General features: G+C 37.0%; 1 protein-coding gene across 5 annotated transcripts in view; it reads right to left on the bottom strand.

The window, feature by feature from the left end:
* The window catches only part of LOC127438244 (protein TASOR-like), a 202,226-nt gene that overhangs the window by 52,326 nt on the left and 122,308 nt on the right, over positions 1 to 27,592 (bottom strand). For all 5 annotated transcript variants that reach the window (XM_051693677.1, XM_051693672.1, XM_051693673.1 and 2 more), the window contains 7 exons: positions 21,883 to 22,009; positions 18,619 to 19,682; positions 16,847 to 16,969; positions 16,324 to 16,483; positions 16,034 to 16,142; positions 15,704 to 15,894; positions 15,452 to 15,604 (listed from right to left, as the gene is read on the bottom strand). In XM_051693677.1, coding sequence (XP_051549637.1) covers positions 15,452 to 15,604; positions 15,704 to 15,894; positions 16,034 to 16,142; positions 16,324 to 16,483; positions 16,847 to 16,969; positions 18,619 to 19,682; positions 21,883 to 22,009 — 1,927 coding nt within the window. The remainder of the gene's footprint in view (positions 1 to 15,451; positions 15,605 to 15,703; positions 15,895 to 16,033; positions 16,143 to 16,323; positions 16,484 to 16,846; positions 16,970 to 18,618; positions 19,683 to 21,882; positions 22,010 to 27,592) is intronic.

Here is a 27,592-nt window from a genome sequence, read left to right as displayed (position 1 = left end):
ATGTTGCTGGGGGCCAGGGTGGGGTTAGGGATTGGGAGGGTGACAGGTGATAGTGGGGGTTAATTGTTGATTCTGTGTATATATGTTTGGTTTTTCTGTGTTCAATATGTGAATCAATAAAAAATTGTTAATCAAAGATAAAAGGTTTGAAAGAAAGAAACTTAAACTGTGATTTGATAGAGAACCATACATTTTATGGATGAGACAAATAAATGTACTTTTTGGACTGAACTCCAAGTGCTATATTTGGAGAAAACCAAACTCAGCACACCACCCAGAACATACCATATGTACTGTGAAGCAAGGTGGTGGCAATATTCTTTAGTGGGGGTGTTTCTTTTCAGCAGGGACTGGGCAATTAGTCAGAATTTAAGGGGAAATGGATGTACACCCACATTCTTGAGGAAAATCTGTGGACCTCTGCTCCACAACTGAAGATGGGCAGGTGGTTCACCTTTCAGCATGACAATGACCCTAAACCCACTGCAAAAAACAATGTAGTTGGACAATAAGGATAGAAAGGATTGGCCAAGTCAGAGCCCCGAACTGAATACAACAGAAAACCTGTGGATGAACCTGAAGAGAGCGGCCCATTCCCCGATCTAGGTGCGCGAAGCTAGTAGAGACTGATGGCTGTAATTAAAGCAAAAGATGGCTATACGAAGTATTAAATCCAAATCCAGGAGTATGATCACTTTTCAAATTCTAGCTTTTCATTTTTAATACATTTTTGGAACTGTTGCCTTGTATATAAAGCTGGAATATATATATATATATATATATATATATATATATATATATATACACAACAAAAAAAGGGATAAAAAAAAAAAATAAAATAAAAAAATATTCCAAAGGAGTATGAGGATTTTCTATAGGCACTGTATACCAAGAAAGTTGTTCCTTGTGCTTAAATGGTGGTTGTTTAACAAAACCAGAGTAGATTATTTTCACAGGTGTTGTTGATATTAACAATTTTTATCGATTCCATTCAACAAATTAAATAAACATCACAGAAAATGCAGAATCAAATTATGCACAATTAAACCCTTCCCCCCGAACACCCCCACCTGACAAACACTCACCCCAGTGGTCATAAATATTAAAAAAACTAAATGCACACACACAAAATAAATCAATAAAAAGCATATTTTCAAAAAACAATCAAATTGCGCACACATATTTAAAACTAGAAATCCCTCTCCACTACCCCTCCCCGAAAGCCTTCCAAAAAAGGCCAAATATCTGCCCCATTTCCTATCAAATAACCCCAGATTTCCCAGCCTTCTATACATCCCTTTCTCAAAGGCCGCCACCCTCCCCATTTCTGAGCACCACTCATGAAATGAGGGCACTCCAATCAACCTCTAACCCCTTAAAATAACCTGTCTGGTGATCATGATGCTCATTAGGACCCAACTCTTTATGTGCCGATTCTCAACGTCGATAACCACCCCATCGCCCAAAATACAGAGTCTGGGGCAAAGTGAAAGCCGAGTGCCCAATACATCACATATAAGACTCTGAACTTTCAACCAGAACTCCTGGATCTCAACACACCCCCAAAAGACATGAGTTATGTCTCCAACCTCTGATTGACATCGCCAGCAGGTGGGTGTGTCTTTTGGGTGCGTGCCACTCCCAAAAACAGTGCAGAGTAGGTGGCAAAGCTGTAAATATTTATAAAACTGAGATCTGGGAATGCCAAAATGTTGAACCAAATTTTCAAAAGGTCTCAATACTCCACTCTCATATAGGTCACCAAGTATATTAACCCCCCTCACAATCCAATCTGACCAACAGAAAGGGGACTTATTAATACACAGTTTAGGGTTCAGCCATATGCTCGAGGCTATGTTTAAATAAATATCAGAATTAAACACTCTGGACACTTTTGTCCATATCGAGTGCAAATGCAAAATAACGGGGTGCGACTTAACCTCTCCGGCTAGTTTAATCGAAAGGCTTTGAGGTGGCGAGATAGGGGCAAGAACTTCCTTTTCAATACAAAACCAGGGAGGGGCTCTCTCAGGTGGAAGTGACCAATGAGCCAAATGTCTAAGACCAAATGCATAATAATAAAATAAAACCTTGGGTAGGCCTAACCCACCTTTGTCAATCGGCCTATGTAACTTATTGAAATTTAACCTGGGACGCTTACCATTCCAAATGAAGGATTAGCTATGCTATCAAATTGCTTGAAATAAGAGAGGGGGACATCTACATGGAGAGACTGTAGCAGGTAGTTGAATTTTGGAATACAATTCATTTTAATAACATTAACCTTCCCAATCAATCATCGATAAATGTAATGAAGCCCACCTGTCCACATCATTCGAAAACCTTTTTATTAAGGGATCAAAATGAACTGACTAAATCAGACAAATTTGCTGGGAATAAAATTCCCAAATACTTAATTCCCTGTTTGGGCCACTGGAAGGCACCCGGCTGGAAGGCTGTTACTGGACAGTACACTGTCAAAGCCAAAGCTTCGGATTTAGACCAATTGACTTTGTATCCTGAGAACTTGGAAAAGGAGTTAATAATTCTGTGGAGGCAAGGCATAGATCTAGTAGGGTCGGAGACGAATAATAAAATATAATCTGCATAAAGCAGAAGCTTATGCGCCACACCTCCCGCAATCACCCCTGGAAAATCATCCTCCTTTCTTATCTGCTGCTAATGGTTCCAGGGCAAGACAGAACAATAATGGGGAAAGAGGGCAACCATGCCGGGTGCCCCTATCCAGAGTAAAATAATCTGAAATTAATCCATTTGTTTGTACCGCTGCTACAGGGTGTCTATAAAGTAACTTAATCCAACCAATAAATGTACTCCCGAACCCATACATTTCCAAAATCTTAAAACGATAATCCCGTTCTACCATATCAAACGCCTTTTCAGCATCAAGTGAGATAGCAGTGACCGGAGATTGATCATTTGCTACTGACCACATGATATTGATGAGACACCTAATATTTACAAATTTTTTCATCTAACTGGATCAGGGAAACTGGGCGGTAACTTTTACACTCACTTGGATTTTTGTCCTTTTTTTTTTTGTCCTAGATTTCCTGCTTTGTCCCCCGACTCAAAGTATGACTGTCTTGCCCTGAATAACCAAAACTCCACTTTCTGCAACAAAATAGTATTATATCTATATTTCAATTGGGTCAATTCTCTGAGGCCATCAGATGACATACGGCACTTCAGCTCTGCCTCGGCACTTTTAATATTTCCTTCCAACTCCACAAGTTCATGTGCTTTGGATTTTTTGGTGAATATGGCATACTGTATGATCCGACCCCTAAGAACCGCCTTAAGTGCCTCCCAAGCCACGCCCACAGAGGATACTGAGGACCAGTTGGTCTCCATATAAACATTGATTTCAGTCTTTAACATTTGTTGGAAATCAGGATTTTGCAAAAGGGACACATTAAGGTTCCAACTATATGATTTATTTTTCTCTGTATATGGCAACACCTCTAAACTCACCAGGGCATGATCTGAGACTAAAATGTTTCCAATTGAGCAATCAACAACAGATGAAATTAGGGATTTGGATATATATATATATATATATATATATATATATATATAAAAATCTATTCTAGAATAAATCTTATGGACTGATGAAAAAAAAACATATAGTCCCTACCAGATGGGTTCAAAAGTCTCCAAATATCTGTAAGACCAAGATTTTTACACATCCTGTGAAACGTCAGTGTTGCTCTAGGGGGTTTACACACTTTTGCTTCACTATGATCAAGGACTGAGTCCATCAAAAGATTAAAGTCTTCTCCCAATATTATATCATGAGGGGTGCCAGCGGTTTGCAGCATCCCTTCAAGATATATAAAAAACCCCCTGATCATCAGCGTTGTGTAAATATTAGCCAAAATCAACCTTTGCCCTTGAATTTCAGCTATAACAATAATGACTCTCCCTAATTTATCTTTAGTCTGTTTGAGACATTTGAATTGTAGATGATTAATAATCAATATAATGACTCCCTTGCTCTTACTTGAGCCAGCACTAAAGAAAACATGTCCACCCCATATCTTCCCAAATTTTTCAGCTTCCTGCGGGGAGAGATGTGTTTCTTGAAGAAACACTATATCATATTTCTTACGTTTAAGAAAAGTAATAACCTTCCTTATTTTTATGGGGTGCCCCAACCCATTTACATTCCATATGGAGAGAGATAGTACACTCATATTAACATTTGACATTTTTATATAGTAGAAAAGTTAATTGTGTCAAAAACAAAATTATACAGACCACATTCCCCATTAGTGAAACAATCAAACCCCGAAATTCCCCCCGAACAAAACAAGCAGAAAAAAACATGCTAATTAACCCCGCGCACGAAAGCGCCAACTGGCGACAATCCCTTTCAACTCAAAAGGTCCATGAACGCCCACGAGCCCCCATGACAACTTTGCCATCGGATTGCTCAATTTTGCCTCACAAATTTGTGAGGCAAAATTACATAACAGAAAATACTTTGTAAAATAAACCCCAGCCAATAGGAAGAATGAACACAAAGAACGTGTAGATTCATTCACAGAACTGTCTCAAAGGTGTGATCTTCCACAAAACAAATTCCAGCTGATATAAAACCGTTCAGATTCCTCGGACAAACGAATGTTCAGTGAGCCAGCTGTTATGAGTTCAGCAGATGACGTAATCATTCCAATGTCCTGTAAAAATACTCAACAAAACAAACTCCAGCCAGCAGGAGGAATAAGCACGAAGAACGAACAGATTAATCCACAGCTATTCCAAAGGAGTGTTATTCAATAGAACAAGCTCCAGCCGCTAGGCGGAACCAATACAAAAAGAAACAAAACCGGCATCCCGGTTCCCTGCATGGCCGAGTCAATTCACTTGGAGGCCGCATAAAAGTATATACCATGACTTACACAATCCGTCAACTTTATAAAAGACATCCTTTGTGTGAGCATGTAAATATTTTGCAGTCATCCGTAGTGTCCACTCTCAAACTGGCTGGGAACTTCAATGCAAAAGTAATCTTTTGTCAATGCAAAAGTTTCTTTAAGGAAAAGTGTTATTTACAAAACAAACTCCAGCCGCTCAACAGAGCCAACGCAAAAAGAAAAAAGAAACCAAAATGACGCCCAGCTTCCTCAACAGCGAGTCGACCCACTCACATGAGAAACATCCAATGGTTTACTCACCCATTGTTTCAATAAAAGACACTGCCTGATTCGGACATGTAAATACTTTATGACCGTCCTTCGTTTCTATTCTCAGTTTGGCCGGAAACATCAGAACAAAAGTGATCTTCCGCTGATGTAAGAGTTTCTTACATTCCTTGAACCGATCACGTTTTTCGCAAAGTCCGGGAACAAGAAAATATTATGGTTCTTCCAAGAAAGCTTCCCTTTGCTCCTCGCCAGGTGCAACACAAGATCTTTATCGGATGATCTCAGAAATTTGGCTAGGATTGATCGGGGCCTTTCTCCCTCAGCAACTCTGTGAGCTCGCTCGATTTCCAGTTTATGGCCTGTTATGTCAAGCTTGTCTAGGAATTTCACCATATCTCTGCCCTCCTCATGCTCAGGAATTCCAACAATTCGAACGTTATTCCTGCGGCTTCTATTCTCAAGATCTTCAAGCTTTTCAAGGAGATGTTCCAAATCAACTTTGGTCACGGGCAGATTAGCGGTTAATTCCCTCTCCTAAGACTCCAGACAATCGATTCGTCTCTCAACATCAGTCACTCTTGTAACTAACTCAGAGAATTTTATTTCCATCGCCGTAATCGATTGACGTATTACAGCGAGATCCTCCAAGTCAAGAATCTTCGTCAGCATCACTGACATGTTAGACAACTGATGCTGGATCACCTCTCCTGCCGCGCCATCCAAATCGAGTCCCCGGTCTGTAGGCCTGTCGGGGCTTTCATCCTGAACACGCAAGTGTCTTTTAATGTCTCCAGAGCCCAAGGATTTTGACTTTGCCATGTTTTGCCTCAAAGAGCAAATGTGTAACTGGGTGTATCAAATTTCACCAGATTATAACATGAAAATAATAAAAAATTTAGCAAAGTGCGCAGAGCTCGTCGCTCACACGTGCTTCTTGCATGGCGTCACGTGACCCCGCAGGTGTTGTTATTGTCATATATTCAGGTCACGGGTCAATACCCACTTCCCCGGATGATGTTCGGAATCTATTCATACTACTCACATGGATACCTAAAGAACGTACTGTTTTACTGGCCGAGAAGTGCACCTTCATCAAATACAGAACATACCTCTGACAGTACACAATTTCAGCAGCAGGGTATATTTTAAAATGCAGCCTTTTAACGTTTAGTAATCGCACAAGGCCATATTGTCTCAGAAGTCAAAGTCTGCTGGTTTCAAGGCGTTTTGGATGGTTTCCCCTCATCATGTAGCCTGTGGGTAAATTCCGCTTTCACAACTGTCACATCCATTTACAGGTTCTTTTTTCCGCATTAACGCAAGAACGAGAAAGAAAACAAATGTTCTTAGGAGTGCCAACCATTTACATTTAGCAATTTAGCAGACGCTTTTATCCAAAGAGACTTACAAATAAGGATGCACCGATACCACTTTTCCTCTTCCGATCCGATATTGGAAACCTCAGTATCGGCCGATACCGATCCCAAGCCGATACCAGTGTTGTTTTTTTGCATAATCAGTTTAGAATATCTTTACATTATTGTGTGGATCTAATTGGGAGTACTCTTAAATATGAAAAGAAACAAACCTCTAACTACACATTATTTCAATATAAATGTATAGCTTATTAAGAAACACTTTATTAACTAGTATACTGGATAATGTAGCAGCAAAATTAACAGTAATTCCAGTCTTCAAGTGAAAAGAAACCAGTGTTTTATTTTCCCAAAATTTTTCAACTTGCATCTGGACTTCAGATCTCTTTATTCAATTTAGTTGTAAGTCCACTTTTCATTCACACAATATTGTTATAAATTGTAAACAAATACTAATGATGATAATAATAATAAATTGTTATTAATATTATTATTATTGACTTTTGATTTTAATTTTAAATACAACAGTAATATATTTAAATCGTGCACTTTTAAACCCTCACGCTTTTATTTTGACATTCTAAACTCTCCAGGAAGTCCTGTATGTGTCTGTTTGTAGGCAAGTTCACAGTAGTTTAATTCGCTTCTTCGAACTATTGAGCATATACATCTGAGAAGCTGTTCTTGAGTAGCGCTCAAATATTGCGCGCCGCTGTGAAGGCTAAAGATAGCCGCGAGTGCATCACCAGCCTGTGCCTGAGTTTGTGTCAGAGGGGCACCGTTCACTAACGCGCTGGCACTGCGCATACTATATATTTACTTATTAAACACAGCCTTTTGTGATTCACAGAGCTATAGCACGTCATCAAGTGGCTTTGAATAAAATGCACGAGTCATATGAACTGCTTTAATGGTGTTTTTATGGTTCTTTTGTGTCATTTTTGGAGCTTGACAGTAACGAACATGACTAACACACAGTATCAGATTTGGATCGGGCTCGTCGGACCGATACGATCCGTCTAAAAGCTTCAGTATCGGAGCCGATACCGATCCAGGTATCAGATCAATGTATCCCTACTTACAAATGAGGAACATAGCAAGCAATTTGTCATTAAAAGTCAACAATATCTGCTGTATCGCACTGCAAAGTTCTTAAAGTGGCTGGAGTAGTATAGAAGCTAGTGTAGAAGAGACAGACAGTATTATTATTTAATATTGTTAAACCCTTCTATATACTGTGGCTATTATTATTTCTGTATTGTGCATTTGAATTCACAGAGTTTTTACAAAGTGTTACTAATTAATCATAAATAAACCATCAGTTTTTCATATCGCCGTTTTCATGCTTATAACCGAAATACCGATGGTTTTAATTTGGTCAATAATTGCCCAATAAATATCGGCAGCTGATACATCGGTGCATCCCTAAATATTATAAATCAAAACTGCTTTACACAATTCATTACACCACCTTGAGATTTGTGACAATGACCCACAAACATTTCAAAATTATTTTTCAATTCAGAAACTGAAAACAAACACATTCATTTGAAGAGGTTTATTCAAGTCATAGTCTGATTAGCATTTTTAGTGTACTTTTTATTTTTTATTATTAAACATGTACATCATTGACCTTCTACCATGGACTTTAATTCCATGAGTAGAATTGTATTTATTTACAATAATAATAATAATAATAATAATAATAATAAATACAAACTTCATTTATTATAAAAATGAATTTACTCCCAAAACCAGGATTAAGAAAAAAAGTTTGTTAACCAAAATAAATTTATTAGAATAATTTAATATATACACTATTTTTTATATTATTTTTTTTACAAGCAGGTACAAAAGGTTACTAATGTTAGTTAATTATATTGGGTTTCATGTTTTTTATTTCTGTTTTTAGCTGTAACAGTTATGAATTTACAATTCCAAAAACAAAAATTTTTGCACTTACACTTTTCATTCCTTTCACTTTTTAAGAATTATATTTCTTAAAAACAAAACAAAGAAATACAATTTTTAAAGACATGTATAGCATTCTGTAAACTTTTACAGCTCAGTACTGACTGTGTGAAGCACACCTGTAAAAGGTTACACATAGGGTCCAAAATTAACACTGGGCAAGGACCAAATGCAAGTATAAATTGGCTTTGGCGAGTAAATAGTTAGCTAGGAAATGGAACATAACACAAGGTTAAAGTCGAATTGTAAAAACAATAGTTTGACCCTCGCTGATATGTGACGTGAATGATTCAAAATCATAGACAAGCAAACCATCTACTAAAGAGAAAACCTGAAGCAACTTGCACGTCTTTTAACGTTTTGTTTTTGTTCGAATGTGGAAACATATGTGGAATATTCCTCGCATAAAACCACCCAAATGAAAATATACATAATAAAATCACAAAGTGTTTTTGTAGTCAAATGTCTGATTCATCTGTTATATGATGCTGCAAGTGACAGTGACCAGCACTGTTTGTCACTAATATGAAAGGGGAAAAACAGCTCAATACTGTAATTCCATACAGACAAAAATATATACTTTAAATATTATGCAAAATATAGTTTCATGGTTGGTAAAACATTTATGTCCAGTCAATTTGTTAAATTCACTAGTGGTCAAAAAATATATAGTATTTGGTATTTTTTAATTATTGCATTGGCTGAAAAATGCCCATTAGTTTTGCGAGTCATTCATTAATGTGCATATACCATCCATGGTTACTTGATCAATGTGTGCACTTTTATTTCCATCTTCCTTTAATTAATATGTTATAAAAGTTTCAACAGAATTACTAATATGGGATGACTGAACCTAAACCAGTAAAAAGCTACTATCTACCATCTAAAAAGCACAAAATCTTTGTTTGTTTTTTAAGATTTAAGTCCAAAACATACCCTATGCAAGTACCTGAAAACAGATGTAAGCCCTTGGCCATTGCATCGCCAATGCACGGTCCGACTGAACATGCTTAAAGGGGTCATGTCATGAAAAATCAAATTTTCATAGATGATTTGACATAAGAAAGTTCAATGTACTATAAAAACATACAGTAAGTTTCAAAACTCAACCCTTCCTCCCTAGTTCAAAAAGAGCATTTGTTGTCACCAAGCTGCAAAAATGTTTTGTTTTCTACTTCCGTGACTTTTCAATGTCACAAGTTCACACAAGTTCATGTGTATTCAGCACATTTCAGTGTGGATTGTATGCATGTTAAACTCATTTCAACGTGTATTATATGTGTATGTATAAGCTTTGCAAAGGAACTGTTGAATGGGGCAGTTAAAAACTCTATTGGACCCAACCACAAATATGTGTGCGTTTTGTGTAAACCCTGACTTATAGTTTTTGTTGTTGTGCAGTTGGTTAATTCTCTTCTGACTGAGTTTCAAATATTCACTCCAAGCACTTTATTAGGAACACCTGTACACCTACTTATTCATGCGATTATCTAATCAGCCAATCATGTGGCAGTGCAATGTATAAAATCGTGCCATGTATAAAATCATGCAGATACAGGTCAGGAGCTTCAGTTAATGTTCACATCAACCACCAGAGAAAAAAATTTATCTCAGTGATTTCAACCGTGGCATGATTTTTGGTGCCAGACGGGGTGGTTTGAGTATTTCTGTAATTGCCGATCTCCTGGGATTTTCGCGCACAACAGTATCTAGAGTTTCCTTAGAATGGTGCCAAAAACAAAAAACATCCAGTGAGCAGAAGTTCAGCAGATGGAAACGCCTTGTTGTTGAGATGATCTCTATGATCAACTTGAGCTTACGATGCTTTTGGGAACGCAGCCCAGGCTGGTGGCGGTGGTGTAATGGTGTGGGGATGTAATTATTCAATCATCGTTTGAATGCCACAGCCTATTTGAGTATTGTTTCTGACCATGTGCATCCCTTCATGGCCACAATTCACTCATCTTCTAATGGCTACTTCCAGCATGATAATGCACCATGTCACAAAGCAAAAGTCATCTCAAACTGATTTCATGAACATGACAATAGCTGTGTTTCCACTATCGGGCCAAATGAGAGCGTGCTAGTGCATGCCAGGGTCAGTTGCGTTCCCACTGTCACTTCCGGGGCTTCAACGTGCCTCCTTGGACTTTCTCTGGGACAATGACCTTTGGCCCGCCGATTACTCTTGGTCCAAACAAGGCCAACCAGGGAGTAATGTGGGTTCATTGTTAAAGGCGGAGTTTCGCCAAACTTCCCAGGTTATGTACCAATGGTACAAGTTCGGGGAAAAATAAAATAAAAAATGCGGGTACAGTACAAATCTGTTAAAACCGTCAATGGACAAAGTGGTGCCCAAAGAAATTACTTTCCATGGTTCGGTGAACTTTCATAGATGGTGTGCTGGGACATCGTCCCGCAGTTAGTGGAGAGACCACTCAAGACACTATGGCAGTTACAGTCAGTGAGTTGTCAATGCCAGCTTATCCTGCTGTTTACATTCGTTATAAACTTGATAAATCTAGATAACATGATACCTCAGTTTAAACTTCCCACTTGCTTGTGAAATGCGCGGGGAGTGTGACGTTGGTGCCGCAGCAGTGTATTAAGGGTGGGTTTTATGGCAACACAGAGGAGTTATTGGCACGATGGTGGGAATGCAAATTGATTTTGGTCTTGCGGCTCGAGGTCCGAGGCTATTAAAACCTTTGGGATGTGGTAAAACGAGATTCGCAGCATGAATGTGAAGCTGAAAAATCTGCAGAAACTGTGTGATGCAATCATGTCAACATGGACCAGAATCTCAATGCTAGGAGTGGCATAAAGTCACCCAACAGCAATGCAAAAGACTGGTAGAGCGCATGACAAGACGCATGAAAACTGTGATTGAAAATCAGGGTTATTCCACCAAATACTGATTTCTGAACTCTTCCTAAGTTAAAACATTAGTATTGTGTTGTTTATAAATGAATATGAACTTGTTTTCTTTGCATTATTGGAGGTCTGAAAACACTGCATCTTTTTTGTTATTTTGACCAGTTGTCATTTTCTGCAAATAAATGCTCTAAATGACAATATTTTTATTTGGAATTTGGAATAAATGTTGTCAATAAAACAAAAATGTTCATTTTACTCAAACACATACCTATAAATAGTAAATCCAGAGAAACTGATCATTTTGTAGTGGTCTCTAAATTTTTTCCAGAACTGTATATAAATACAGTGCATTCTGAAAGTATTCAGACCCCTTAATTTTTTCACATTTTGTTATGTTGCAGCCTTGTGCTAAAATGCTTTACACACATATATATATATATATATATATATATATATATATATATATATATATATTCACATCAATCTACACTCCATACCTCATAATGACAAAGCAAAAAACAGATTTTTGATAACTTTGCAAATGTATTAAAAAGAAAAAAATTGAAATCACATTGACATAGGTATTCAGACCCTTTGAATACCCATGTCTTTTAGCTCAAGTGCATCCCATTTCTCTGGATCATCTTTATGTTTCTAAACTTTGACTGGAGTCCACCTGTGGCAAATTCAATTGTTTGGACATGATTTGGAAATGCACACACCTGTCTATATAAGGTCTCACAGCTGAAAATGCATATCAGAGCAAAAACCAAGCCATGAGGTTAAAGGAACTGCCTGCAGAGCTCAGAGACAGGGTTGTGTCTAGGCACAGATCTGGGAAAGGCTACAAAAAATTTTTGGCTGCATTGAAGGTTCCAAAGAGCAGTGGCCTCCATAATTCTTAAATGGAAGAAGTTCTAAAGCTGGCCAGACTAAGCAATTGGGGGAGAAGGGCCCTGATGTGAGAGGTGACCAAGAACCCGACGGTAACTCTTGTTGAGCCCCAGAGATCATGTGTTGAGATTGGAGAAACTTGCAGAAGGACAACCATCACTGCAACACTCCACCGATCTGGGCTTTATGGCAGTGTGGCCAGACGGAAGCCTCTCCTCAGCGCAAGACACATAAAAAAAGCACCTAAAGGACTCTCAGACTGTGAGAAACAAGATTCTCTGGTCTGATGAAACAAAGATTGAACTGTCTGGCCTCAATTTCAAGCATCATGTCTGGAGGAAACCAGAAACCGCTCATCACCTGCACAATACCATCCCAAAGGTGCAGCATGGTGCATCATGCTGTGGGGGTGTTTTTCAGTGGCAGGGACTGGGGGACTGGTCAGGGTTGAAGGGAAGCTGAACACAGCAAAATACAGAGATATTCTTAATGAAAACCTGGTCCAGAGAAATCAGGACCTCAGACTGGGCCAAAGGTTCACCTTCCAACAGGACAATGACCCTAAGCACACAGCAAAGACAATGCAAGAGTGGCTTAGGGACAACTCTGTGAATTACCTTGAGTGGCCCAGCCAGAGCCTGGACTTGAACCCAATCGAGTTCTGAAAATAACTGTCCACCGACGGTCCCCATCCAACCTGACAGAGCTTGAGAGGATCTGCAGAGAAGAATGGCAGAAAATCCCCAAATCCAAGTGTCACTCAATACATGTGATATTTAAGTTTTTTTTTTAATGAATTTTGAAAGTTATCAAAAATCTGGTTTTGCTTTGTCATTATGGGGCATGGAGTGTAGATTGATATGAAAAAAATAATAATTTAAAGCATTTTAGCATAAAACTGCAACATAACAAAATGTGAAAAAAATGAAGGGGTCTGAATACTTCCTGAATTCACTGTGCATACAGTTGCAATCGAAATTATTCAACCCCCCCCCCCCCAAGACAGTATTTACAAAAGGTAAGCTTTTCTGATGACCCAGAATTTTTAAACTTTACATCTATATCAGTTTAGTGACACATTCAAAGTCATAGTGTGAATATATAACCGAATATTTCTAAATAGCAGGATATTTTTTTTTAAATACAGCCATGTCATAATTATTCAACCCCTATTGCATGTAAGTGTTTCTTAAATATGTAAGGCTACACAAGTAATTGTTTTAAAACAAAATTAAGTCATCAAACTGCAATGGCACTTATTTATTTTTTAAAATTTAAGTTTAGCGTTGTAAGCAAAAATGTATTTCTATGCAAAAAATGCAATTTAAAATAAGCTGTCTCAAAAGCTAATAGAGGAGATTATTTCATTCACAAGAAAGGTCATGGCTAAAAGTACATTTCCAAGGAACTTCAATTTCCAATAGACAAAGTTGGCAGCACCATTCATATATTTATTAAATATGGTACAACAGCAACCTTCTTGGGGTGTGAAAGAAAGCAAAACTTCACCAAGGGATATGTTGACTTGAATATTCAAGAAGTAATTAGGAAAGACCTGTGGAGTCCTGGAAAATGGTTTTATGGTATGACACTAAACTGAAAATAAGTTTTAGACCCATGGGTCAGCAGTACATCTGGAGTAAGATGACAAGGTGATGACAAGAACGACACCATCCCCACAATCAAGCATGGAGGTGGGTCAGTCCTGTTATGGGGGTGTTTTGCGGCTGTAGGAAATGGCTATCCTAACTATATGACTGACACCATGGATTCTTTCAGGTATCAGGCCATTTTGGCATGAAAAATGTGATGCCCTCAGTGTGTAAATTGAAGCTCGGTGATCACTGGACTTTCCAGCAAGACAATAACACCAAGGATACATACAAGTTCAGGGATAGGTCGTGGAATGTCCTTAAATGGCCCTTTCAGTCCATCATTAAAATCCCATTGCAAACCTTTGTTGGGATTTCAAGGAAGCAGTGGCAGCACAGAAACCAAAGAATGTCAATGAGCTGGAAGCTTTTGCTCATGAGAAATGTGTAAAAATTCTAATAGAGAGGTGTCTGAAGCCTGAGAACACTTACCTGAAACATTTATTTACTGTTATTAATGATAAAGGATGCTCCACAAATGACTGACTTTGGGGGTTCAATATTTTGACATGACATTTGTGAAGAGAATTAGTTATTTTTTTATTTTAAAATTTGGGTAAACTGAACTCTTTGTTCTCAAAATCACTCAAATGTGTATTAAAAACTTCTTTGACTGTTTACTGAGGTTTTAGTTGATGTGTTTTAATTCACATCACCAGAATGTATTGCTGGTCAGGGGGGTTGAATAATTTTGATTGCAACTGTATATATATATATATATATATATATATATATATATATATATATATATATATACACACACACACACATACACATACATACACACACACACACGACCCCTTTAATGTGTGTTCTTGCATTACCGTGGGCAGATCAAACCTTCAGTACTCTTCAAATTGTTGCTCTGCCATGACAGTAGGTGACTTGAAAGAGAAAACTCACTGTAGATGAGGTTCACTTCATATAAATCTCACTTTAGTGCCCCTTGTGGCAACGCTGACAATGCAACACTTACTTGTGTTGTGTTATGAATTGTGATCTGACACATTCTGGAATGCAAAAACAACTAGAAGCGTCTGCATTCACGATCTTGCGAAGAGTATGTTTCGGCCTTTATTTTCTATTTTTACAACATTTTTGTTTGAAATTTTGAGACAGTATAATGTTTAAAATGTTATTTAATTTTTAGCTATTTCATGAACATGTCATTAACTATCATATTAAATAGCATTATATTAGCCTATCGGCTACCCTGCTCTCTAGATATCAGTGTTGGCCATTAAAAACGCACATCGGTCAATCACTACATTTCACCCACCACTGGCAGGTGTTTCAAGACTTAATTCTGGACCCTGGTTACACACATCACAAGCTTTTTTTTCTTCCATTTGTCTGACAGATGCTGTCCTGTTATTTGTTACACAGAATGTTAATCAGTTCATAGACATTAAAAATGTATTTTACTTGGAGTCGGTGAGTTTTAACGAACTCTCCTCTATAAATCAGATGCGAACCCTGTTGTCAGATGTTTTACCACAGACTCACTTACATGAGGTTTGCGCGGGAGTTGGGTGAATCTCAGCCAACGGGATGTTGTCTGTGTTTTCACAGGTTAAACTGCTTATTATACATTTTATGTCATCAACATTGGCAATCATGATGCCGCTGCTTGCGTAGTGAGGAAACATCTCAAATCGGCAGCCTGTTAAACAGGATTTAAATATGAGGCATCACTTTAAACATAAACTGAATTCAGACTGAAGTATCAACACAACCACTAATGGATTCATGTCTGCAGTACCTGTCAGAAATATGAGGTGTCGTTGTTTGATGAATCTGGCTTGCAGATCCACTAGACAGCCCAGGTCAGGTGCTCTATGTGACGGAGCGTCACAGTCATGATACGACAAAATTTCCACTATGTGTCTCTTCTCGTATGCAGTAAGGATCTCGTACAGACTCAGAGCATCAGATTTGAGCCTGCAAACAGACCTGAGAAGAAACTGTCACTCAATGGAAGACATTTATTTCCCATTCATTTGTAAAAAAAAAATAAATAAATAAAAATAAATCCTTTGAGCCTTGTGAAGTCAGTAAGAGAGAGATTTAGCTGACATGAGAATTGATCTACCTGCTTTGCTCTCTGAGTTTTTTGTGAGATTTGAAATGTATCCTCCATCTCCAGGGGTTGTGTGGAGTGTTGATCTGCTCGAGATACTGGAGGATATCCTGAAGTTTCTCTACAAACAGACACATGATATAGCTTGGCTGAAATGAGTGTTAAATATAAAGTCATTAAATGGAGTCTGCATGTCAAGTTTGGAAAAACATAAGGGGTGGGTAAATGAAAGGTGAATTTAGATTTTTGGGTGAACTGTTTCTTTAAATTCTTGGAACCCTGAACACTAAAAACTGAGTTACCTGGTGTGATGACGTCAGGGTTCAAGAAATATTCATCTGACACAATGAAACCTCCACAGTGAAAAAGTTCATTGTAGGTGTGGTTTTTAATGTCATCCAGGTTGTCTACTCCAGCAAAGCTCACAGATGGATGCTTCTTTAAGGAGACTAAAGCAGGTATCTGTTAATATTAAGATATCATTTAGTATTTTTCAGTTTAACAAACTCTGAAATAACAAAAGCAATGCATAAATACATTACAAAATTGACAATTCATGAGCAAAAACTGTTTTACTGTTTAGTATATATCTACAGTATACATCTTTAGCTTATATTGTATATCAAGCCATAGTCCATATATAGGAATAAAATCTGGACATAGCAAAGCATAGGCAACAATTAAGATTTTAAAAACATAGCCACATAGGCATTCCACACTTAAAGATGGTTAAAATGGCCCGCTAGGTCTTCTTTCAAATTTTTTAATGTCAAATCGAGAGACAGAGTTTTAAATTATGTAAAATATTAAGCTGAGCTGTTTTACCTTATGAACCTGAGCTGCTATGTCCATGTTCTGAATGATGACCAATAGTTTATCCTGACTATTGTTTTTATCAAGAAAACTGTGGGGGTTACACTCCAAATCACCCAGCTTCTTCAAATATTCCTATGAGACATTTCAAAACAGAACAAGGTTATAATGCCTCCACATCACTGAGCAACTTAAATTAAAAACACCTTTACAGCTTGCATTTAGAACAATTTCACTCTTCAGTGAGTTTCTAGAGCATTCATCAGCAAGTTTACAACAATCACCCATACTGAAACAACATTTGTTTGAGACTGTGAAAAACTGCCTCATTGGCCACATTTCATAGCTGGTATTAACAACCAGTGGAAAACCCTTTCTGTTTTTAAATATTTTAATGAATTGAGTAAATATTGTAGAAAAAGAATTTAGGCATTGTTTTAATTTCAGTATTTTAGTGTGTGACCTATTTGTTCCAGATCATTAGTTTCATGTCCATATCAACATTATATCAGCCAAAGTCCAACCTTCCCTATAGGGGGTACTTGCCATTAAAATACTTATTATAGGTTGACCACTAGTGTGTAGTCAAGAAATCAAAAACCCTCCCATTAAAGAAATTGGATCAATAGAGTGCAACAGTGCCCGCCCACTTTTTCAGCCCTCTTGGTTCCAGAATTAGTTTTCCCATTTATTTCTTCCATAGGTTTTTCATCAAATCCTTCAAAAAAAGAGTAAGCCATGAACCAAACAATACATTTGTATAACAAGTACTAAAATACTACTGTCTCTTAAGAAATTCTGCAGTTCAGTTAGCGCCTGCGTTTCAGCGGATGAGCACACATTAACAGGGAGTTGCAGTTTCTTTAAAGCATCCGTGAAATGTGTGATCAGAATGAATGTTTCTTTTCTTACTGAATGAAGAACAGAAAGAATATTAAGAGAGACATTATTTAATGAAAATGGAATGTGTGAATCTCATCTTTGATGTACACTCATTACAGGGAACAAGCTTTCATTCGACAACACACAGTGAAACTATCTTGGCATTAAACTTCTTCGCCACTACACAACTCAACCAATGGCAAGTGAAATTTGAACATGTACAAGGCAGTGGCTATTTTTTTAGTCAGTTAGCGTGAAATTTGGTCTCATATGGGAGTGATTTACTCTCACTGTAGAGGGTTGTGTATTCACATAAAAAAATAAATAAATTAAAAAAAAAAGACGAGCTGTGGTAGGTCGCTTTTCATGTTGGTCTGATTTAGGCTAGTTGGGCTAGTTTCCCTTCAGGATCACGGGGAGTGTAGTTTTTCAAGAATTTGAAATAATGCAGATTGATGGCTTTAACAGAAGCATATACCATCGATTAACAGCCTCGGAGCTCACCGTAGGTCTGTCTTAAGTTGTGGAGCTTCAATCATTAAAAAGACAATGCGTATCGCCGTTGGTCTGCTGATACGCGTTGGCTTTTTTTTGGTTTGTAGCCCAATAAAACAGTCTTGTATACCATTGGAGATTGAATGCCTTGCACATTGTTTTCCTTATTTTGATTGTCCACTAGGCAGTGAGCACCTTTCCCCTTTTTTTAGTATTCTTTTTAAAGCCAAGGTAGCAGACCTCTATTTGGCTTCCAAGTTTATAAGTAATTGTAAAAAAAAAGTGTGCCTATGAATGGGATTTTTACTTCCGCAACCAGGCTGTTGCGCTCTATTGGTCACCGAAGACACATCTGAGATGCATGTTAATAGAAGATGTAAACAGGGTTATTGGCACGAGAGCTGTACCTTTATTTCCCAGCAAACATCACTCTCCTCCTCATCCAGCAAGTGGATGTAAAAGTAGACTGTGTTCTTCTGGACTCCTCGAATGATCTGCACAAGGTTACTGATCACCTCCGGCTGAAGCTGATCAATGATACTGCTGATGGTGGAGTGAGTGTGCTCCACAGAGATGTCTTCACCCATCACCTCAGGGTTTGACGTTTGATCCTCCATAGCATCAATCTTCTCCACAACTGACTTATCATTCACCTCATGTAACACATTTAAAGTTTTGATGTGTGCTTCCTGTGTCTCTTGAGTCACTGTGTTGTGCTCCAATGCCCACATCTTCTGGGCTATTTGGGGGATATCTGTTAGCGGCAGACTTGACTGATGTTGTGCTTGTGAACTGGGGTCAGCAAGAGCACTAGTAGGGGAAAATGGTCTAAGAAAGTCAGAACTGATGCTAGGTTTACTGGGTGAGGACGAGGAAATGCAAACATTTGAGTTGGAAGATACAAGAACATTTGAAGAAAATTCAGGAGCAGATGAAGATGACGACACATGTTCTAGAGCCATGTGGTCACGTTTAACATTCTGGGAGTTTATGAACATCATCAAACTCTCGTGGAAAGAGCTGATGTAGTTACTGACAGGAATTGGGGTGTTGAAGTTCGAGATGTAATTGGAGAGCGGTGGTACAGGCGTTTGGGGAGGTCCTTGTGGGCATTGAGTGCTTGAGCAAGAGACGTAAAAAATACGTTTGCCCCTCAAGAGTTCTTCGACCTCATTAGAGAAGCCAGAGATCAGTTCATCGACTATGAGGTCAACACCACTCGACAGTGTGGCTGCATTTTCAGAACAGTCAGTGGATGCGGTCACACTAGATGGGCCAGGCTCATCGTCTTCAGTCTCTGCTGCAGTCTGCAGGTCTGGATCAGCTGCAGTGTTGCTGGAAGAGTCAGGCTGGTAGGGGGAGAGATCTTTAATGTCAGGTGAGGTGTGTGTGGACACTGTTGGGCTCTGAATGAAGCGTGGATCTTCAGGGTAATCCATCTGTCTTTGGGAATATCTCACAGTTTTCAGGCCTAAATGAGCAATCAGGGAAATTAAGACTTATTTCAAGTCAATAAAGAATTTCTTCAACTACAAACAACTCATGGTGCAACAACTAATGTGTACTGAAAATGAAGACTGCTGCCTACAGTTATTGATTTATAGTGATACTTTTTTTTTTTTTTTTCAGTGAGGACCTTCTTGATCTATGGCTCATTCTCAAGAAAAGTGCAATTGGTGTGCTATGCGTTGCATTACTACTGGTGTAATTATCAGGATACTGAACGTGGTTATATTATTTGACTGATTCAACTTTAAGTGTGTAATGCAAAAATAAAACAGGTTTTTTTTTCCAATGTCAGCCAATTTGCATGTCTCAGTTCATAATCATTGCATTTCAATGGATTATTTACATACTAAAACAAGCAAATGTAAATATTACAAATGAGTGTTTCTTCAACTTTGGGCACTTTCATGTCCCGGATGTTGAGTTATTAAACTGAACTGTAAACTTTTAACAAAGGCCTTGATCATTTATTTTGGTACAAATGCCTTGATTACTGTTTTAGCCTTGTCCCAGACCAACATTTTCAATATCAGACTATGAAAATCCATTATAAAAACATGTTTAAAACTATTATAGGCTAAAAGAATTAAATAAACGAACAAACAAAAAACATTTCAATATTTATTTTGTGAAAATTATATATATATATATTATATATATATATATATATATATATATATATATATATATATATATATATACACACACACATATATATAAAATGTAAATTACGACTGTCTCACAGTTGTGGTGTCATTTTCACTACACCAAACAATTTTGCGTACCTGGTAACCAAGTTGAAAACATGTTAGTAAAGAGCATGCTTGAGATTAAATTGAAGACAAGTGATGTTTGAAGAAAACATAAATAGCACTTGTGAGCAGAGTATTTTAATTGGTAATTTCCAATCAAGCTGTAATTTTGCCAAATTATGCAAAACGTGTGCATATATTATTCAATTGTGTTTAAGACAAAGGAGTCTGCCATTTTATTTAAAAAATTTCCATCAGCATCATTTTCTCCACAGAATTCTATTAAAAACAATATAGAACTTGAGATATGTTGGAAATGACACAGTGGTGGGAATTTTCATGACTTTCAGAAAAAATGACAAATATGTCATTAATCTCCTGTGATGCATGTACATACACTGTTGGATATTAGTTGGGTTTTCATTCAAATGTTTCGCATTTTAAGCGCATTTCTATAAATTGCAAATCATTTTGTTTCCGTACACTAGGTCATGCGTATTATCTTGAGAGCCTTGTCATAATGGAGCCCCTGAATGACATTCTTGCGCATGTCAAGTGTTTCAATTCTGGTTTTCTTAAGAGCAAATTTACATTAAACTAGCTGGATGGAAACCCAGCAAGTGTTAGTACACAAAGTAAATACATTTTGTGAAGAGCATAATACATTTTTAGGGACACTTTACTTTCTAGAAGTACACAGTGCTACAAGTGGCCAAAGTTGAAGAAACACCCCCATTAGTCTGCTAAATGACAATGTAAATATATATATAAAACATTTTTTTACCCTAAATTTTGCCTTATTCGCTATGCATTTTTAATTTATTTATTTATGTGTTGTGTATAACAGTCCCCGCACTTTCTGTAACAACACTGCTATGCTGTGACATTTTCCCCTTTAATAATTAATTTAGTCTTTCTGCCATATATGAGGGAGTGACATTTATATATTTTTTTGACCACATGGTTGAAACAGGAGTCTCTCTAATGGTCTTTATCTCTTAACATGTTTCATCATGTTTAAAATACTGTATACTGGAAATGTCTATCTCAATAGTTCAACCCTGTTATGGGGAAAAAGTAAATCAGTAATCTGCTCTTTTCATCTTGGCAAGTACAAAAATATGGACTGTAAATAATGTGGTTATAATTAAGTTATAAGCCCATTTTTTTAAAATGATTTATACCAGTTTTTAACCCTTTATATTCCATCCTGAAATATTTTGAATGTAACAGGGTTGATCAATTGTATCTTAAAACATTGATTATACTTTAATTTTTCAATTATAATGTGTTATTAACATGTGTAAAGCACACATAAAAAGTGTGATACCACCAGAATTTACTTTGCACAGAATTTAGCTATTGAAATCACCCCTGTGGAGGTCTCCCAATGTTAGGTGTACCTTTATTTACCTGTGATGGGTATCAGCACCCATGGAATGGACTTTTCTCCAAGCAGGTTAACCCCACGCTGCTGTCCACCAGAATCTGAGCATGGACTAAATGCTTCTAAACTACTCAAGCTGCCAGCAGTCTCCTCCTGAAACACCACAATAACATCAATACATACATCAACATTTTATCACAGCTTATTAAACCACGACTTGACAAATAGCAGTAAAAGCCTTGTAAATAATGAGCGTGAGGTGCAGTAGTATTCTCCAGGGTTTTCCCTGGGTCAAAAATGGTCTTCGGTGGAGTCTGGTGTACATAGTCATTCACACGCATAAAAGTTGGTTTATTACAAAATTGAAATTAATTAATATTTAACAACTATATTAGAGCCCGACTGATATGGGATTTTTGAGAACGATACTGATTTTAGAGAGGGAAAATTCACCAATTACCGATATGGTGACCGATATAGCTAATTTTTGAGCTGGAATGAAAACAGACCTTTTCTGTGTGGATTGTTCACTGATTTTGCACCGATATGACTATGCAAAGGTACTCAGAAGGCTGCTTTCTTAAATATTTTTATCAAATAACATTTGACATTATTATTATACATTGTCAACAAATTCTAGAAATGAACACTGAGAAAATAAAGAATAAATAAAAATACAATAAATAGCTTAATAAACATCAGTACTGTTAGTGTAAGTCAATTGCTGACCACTTAAAAAATAAATAAAATAAAATGAAAATCAGTACTGTATGTTTAGTATCAGTCAATTGCTGAACATTAAAATAAAGAATAAATAAAAATAAAAATAAATAGCTTAATTAACATCAGTACTGTATGTTTAGTATAAGTCAATTGCTGACAATTTAAATAAAGAATAAATAACAATACAATAAATAGCTAAATAAACATCAGTACTGTTTAGTATCAGTCAAATGCTGACCATTTAAATAAAGAATAAAAATAAAATAAATAGCCAAATAAACATCAGGGGCCGGTTGCACCAGCTATATGTACGTTACAACTTAGCCTAGTTGTGGCATAAATGGGCACTAAGTCACAATTTACCCTCTACTAAATATCTGACCATTGCACCATCAAACTTAGGTAGAACGTAACCCTACGTATAAACTAAATATATACGGCAGCCTCCGACCAGGAGTAACTGATGGAATAAAAAAGCAGACTCATTTAATGACATCAATGAGCTCATGTTTCGGTTGACAGACATCAGTCCTTTCGACATATATGATGTTGGCATTTACACTCGTTTACATTTACAAGACAGAGAGAGAGAAAAAAAAAACAAAAACAAAAAAAAAAAAACTTACTTTTAAGCGGCTCTTCAGCATAAAACCGATCTAACGGTGCCGTTTTTAGGGTTTGTCGCCCAGTGTCAAGTTTCAACACATTCAAAATATATATATATAGGATATTAAAATGAAGGTCTATTTTTCTAGCCTGTTGTATTAGTATTTATCACCCCTCATTTGTTTTAGATACAGTTCCTATATATTATTATTTACACAGGGCAAATATACTATTTATTGAATCTACTTTTATTATGTATCCTATTTTAATGTCTGGAAAACCAGACTTTTAAATATTACATTTTATAAATGCAACGACTGGAATTGTTCGGTTGAAGGGGATACCAAACTGTGAATCCTGAACAAAACAGTTTGGTGAATACATGTTTACACGCTGACAAGGTATGAAAGCAAAAAGATGCTCTGATGTTTACCATTCAATCTGCGACATTACTTACTGCACTGAAAATTATAGCTGGCTAACAGCAAACAGGTGTGATAAACATGAGTGACATGGTTGTCAGGGACAGGGTTAACGTTATATTAGTTATATAAAATGATGGGGTCATTTTTTATTATCTTTCCAGTATGTATTTCACAAACTAGTTAGCAATTGAATGAGAGAAGACCGCTCAAATCCGCACCGTTTAACTCCGCACTGTCTGCAGAGCCACTGTCAGCTCAGCTCAGTCAGCTCTGTAAACAATGGAGTCGGAGCGCACTCTGCTGGACAAACTACGCTATGACACCAATTCTAAAGCATTGTTTTCTGCATTATATGTTCTGAAAAAAAAGTTTTCATATCGGCGCATATTGGTAAAATATACCCCGATACATGGGTGAAAGGCTAATATCGGCCGACCGATATATTGGTCGGGCACTAAATTATATAGTTGCATTTATGTCTGTATTGCAAGAGAGTTATTTTTGATTATCTTAGCATATGGAACTCTTCATAAATGTTGTGGTCTAAGTTGAAAAGGAAGCCCAATTTACTTGCGCAAGTGATCCGCACTGCGCTATCCTATCTTGGAGCACGCACATCGAGGCAAGCCTGGTTAACGTACGCACATCGAGGCAAGCCTGGTTAACGTGTGCACATCTGGCATGCTCCAGAGATAAAGTTGCGCAACACTTCCACACGTGATTCTGTGGTGGATCGCAAGCCAGGCCTAAAATGGCTCAAGGTATGAAATCGAAAACCATGGCCATTTTTTGCAGAACGTAACCGAAATTTGGAATGAAGTACCTTTCAATTGCTCTGGAATGAAAACTTTACTTTTAAATGCTGGTAACTTGTTAATAACAGGTTAATATCTTACCGAAAAAAAAATTCTGTTAATCAATGACCAAAGGGTTTATCACAGTAAATTTTTTGGAAAAAAAAAGACATACTGAAGTCCTTTTTGACCACTATATATAAGCCCTATCTAATATAAATAAACTATATATAATTCTCCATAAAATGAATGGTGACAAACTAACATTCTCCCTAACATCTCTTTTGAGTTCTACAGAAGTCAGTCAGTCATACAGGTTTTGGCAAAACTAGATCGCTCCATCTCATGCTTGCAGCATTGACAGCATTGTTGATTATAAACAGGAGTGCTAGTTTTATCGCATCGCTCGTTTACATAGACATGGTACAACGTCATTCACATGTCGAATTAACAGATTTGTTTTTAGAGCATTCTGACACAGCTTCTCATTCTCTCCTTTCAGGGAACCAGGCTTACAGTCGTAATGATAACTGATGATAACTGTATGCCACTAACTGAACTGTGCATGTAGTGAGGTCATTTGACAATATTGTTGAAACTTTTTATCGTTGCATAATTTATTATAGTGTACTGCACAGTATACATTGTTAACATTTTATTCCGAACACAGCAATTGAGTGAAACAGCTTGACAGAGACGAAAATGCATGAATCACATGAAAAGCATGATCTCCATCAATTCTGATGTCATAATGACAAATTAATAGCAAGTGTCATTAGTTTAGCTGCTGTCATGCAGTTTCAGATTGCAACTTTAAGTCCCACCACCAGCATGAGATGATCATTCTACAGCAGGTGTTTACCCACCGCTCCTCTCTCCAGTGATTTCTCTACGCAGTCTGTCACTCGATTCTTCTGTGGAAATCAAGCACTGGACTAACATCTTCTAAAAACAATCACATCTATCTCACTTAAACTCATGTAGAATGACACCTTCTCTGATATGCGCTCACCCCAGACACTCTCGTTCAATTACTACTAGGGCTGTCAATTGATTAATAATTTTAATTAAATTAATTACATGACATACAGATTAATAAAATTAAACATCAATATTTGCAGAGAAAATCCCCTCAAATGAAATGAATTTAAAGACATTAAATAACTGTGGCAAAACAGAATAGGCATTACAAGTGGTTTTAGAAGTCAATATATTGCTTCCATATCATTCAAAATAAGCCTATCACTGGCCAACAGTCCGCAGCAATTAAATCCACATTTGAGTTTATAAATCTGTCCAAAGTTGACCATTCACACTGAATGTATTCTTGTATTTCTGATATATATATCAGTGTAAGGAGTAATCTGGAGTAAATCATTATTATCATCTAATTTTTAATACAAAAAGTGTTGTAAAACATTAAATTTAAAATTCTTGTAATCAGATTACAGTTACTGACTTGTAATTAATTACTTTGAAGTATATTACTTGGCTTACACATATTTGTAAAATAATATTCATGTAGAACATATTGAAAATATAAATGATGTTCATATTTACGTCTGTTTGCACTTTTGTTCCAACTGAAGGGTTGCATCCCCTAACGAGTCATTGTAAGGGAGAAATGATTGGTGCTGAATGTATGACGAGTGACAATGAATGAGGAAAAAACTAGACATTGTTTTGTGAAGTATTTTGCAAAGTAACTTAAAAGTAATTAGTAATGTATAGTAACCCATAAAGTCAGATATCTGATTGGAATTTTAGAGGATTTTTTTGGTAATTTTTAGCGATTACCTTTTTGATTAACTTAACCAACGCTAGTCTATATAGACTTGTAGGGTTGGGTCACACATGTCAGTGGACATGATTAATGGTGTTCAGTTTAAAAAAAAAAAAATTAATAACGAAATGATTAAATTGTGTTAAATTAACAGCCCTAGTTACTACAACTACACTCTCGTTTTAATCCATGAACATTCTTGACAAAAACCTCTTACATTAACATAAAACTATATAAAGGAATAGTTCACCTAAAAATATTTATTCATTCATTATTAATTGATCATATTTTCTAATCTATCTTGATAAATTATTTTCACATTATTTCATGATGGTAACAGGGTTTACACATAACCTTGGGACACAATTTTAAGTCTTTAAAAATATATATTATGTCCACTAAAACATAAAAATAGATAGGGGGAGAGTAAATACTAAATACTAGCTTTTATTTCCACTTATATTTTTCTTCAATCAAAACATACTTGCTAATACCCAAGGAGAACTTGGAAACACAGGGCTGGGGACAGGCCAAAAGGCATCCCCAAAGAAAATAAAAAAAAAAAAAAAAAAAAAACACTGGAATTTTGCTGATGTATTAAAAAAGTTTGCCTATGAAAACATGTTGTAAAAGTTGGCGTCAGCTATTCTTGGATATAGTAATTTTTTACACACACTGCCTGGCCCAAAAAAAGTTGCATACTCTATTTAGTTAGACCGCCTTTAGCTTTGATTACGGCATGCGTGGCATTGTTTCAACAAACTTATGCAATGTCACAACATTTATTTCCGTCCAGAGTTGCATTAACTTTTGGCCGAGATCTTCTATTGATGACGGGAGAGTTGAACCACTCTGTAAAGTCTTCTCCAGCACATCCCAATGACTTTCAATGGGGTTAAGGTCAGGACTCTGTGGTGGCCAATTCATGTGTGAAAATGATTTCTCATGCTCCCTGAACCACTCTTTCACAATTTGAGCCCAATGAATCTTGGCATTGTACTCCTGGAATATGCCTGTGCCGTCAGGGAAGAAAAAAATCCACTGATGGGATATCCTGGTCATTCAGTACATTCAGGTAGTCAGCGGACTTTTTATTGTCGCAAACAGCCTAGACCTGACCAACTGAATCAACCCGAGATCATAACACTGCTTCCAGAGGCTTGAACAATATTTGATTTGCGAGCAACAACAGAAGATTAACAGTGAAACTTGGAATATAGCATCTGAATCAACCCGAGATCATAACACTGCAACTGTCCCAGTTGTTATTCGTAGAAAATCTTTCCCTCCACTAAAGCTCTAAAATGGACAAAGTCGCATGAACTACAAAAATGGTTTGTCGATGCCATTTTAAGCCATATGCCATTGGTGCTTGCATGTCTCGTCACCAAACGTCATTGACATC

Source organism: Myxocyprinus asiaticus, chromosome 49 (genome assembly GCF_019703515.2).
Source record: "Myxocyprinus asiaticus isolate MX2 ecotype Aquarium Trade chromosome 49, UBuf_Myxa_2, whole genome shotgun sequence".
NCBI lineage: Eukaryota > Metazoa > Chordata > Actinopteri > Cypriniformes > Catostomidae > Myxocyprinus > Myxocyprinus asiaticus.
The sequence above is the reverse complement of the archived record's forward strand: the minus strand, read 5'-3'. Positions and strand labels throughout refer to the sequence as shown.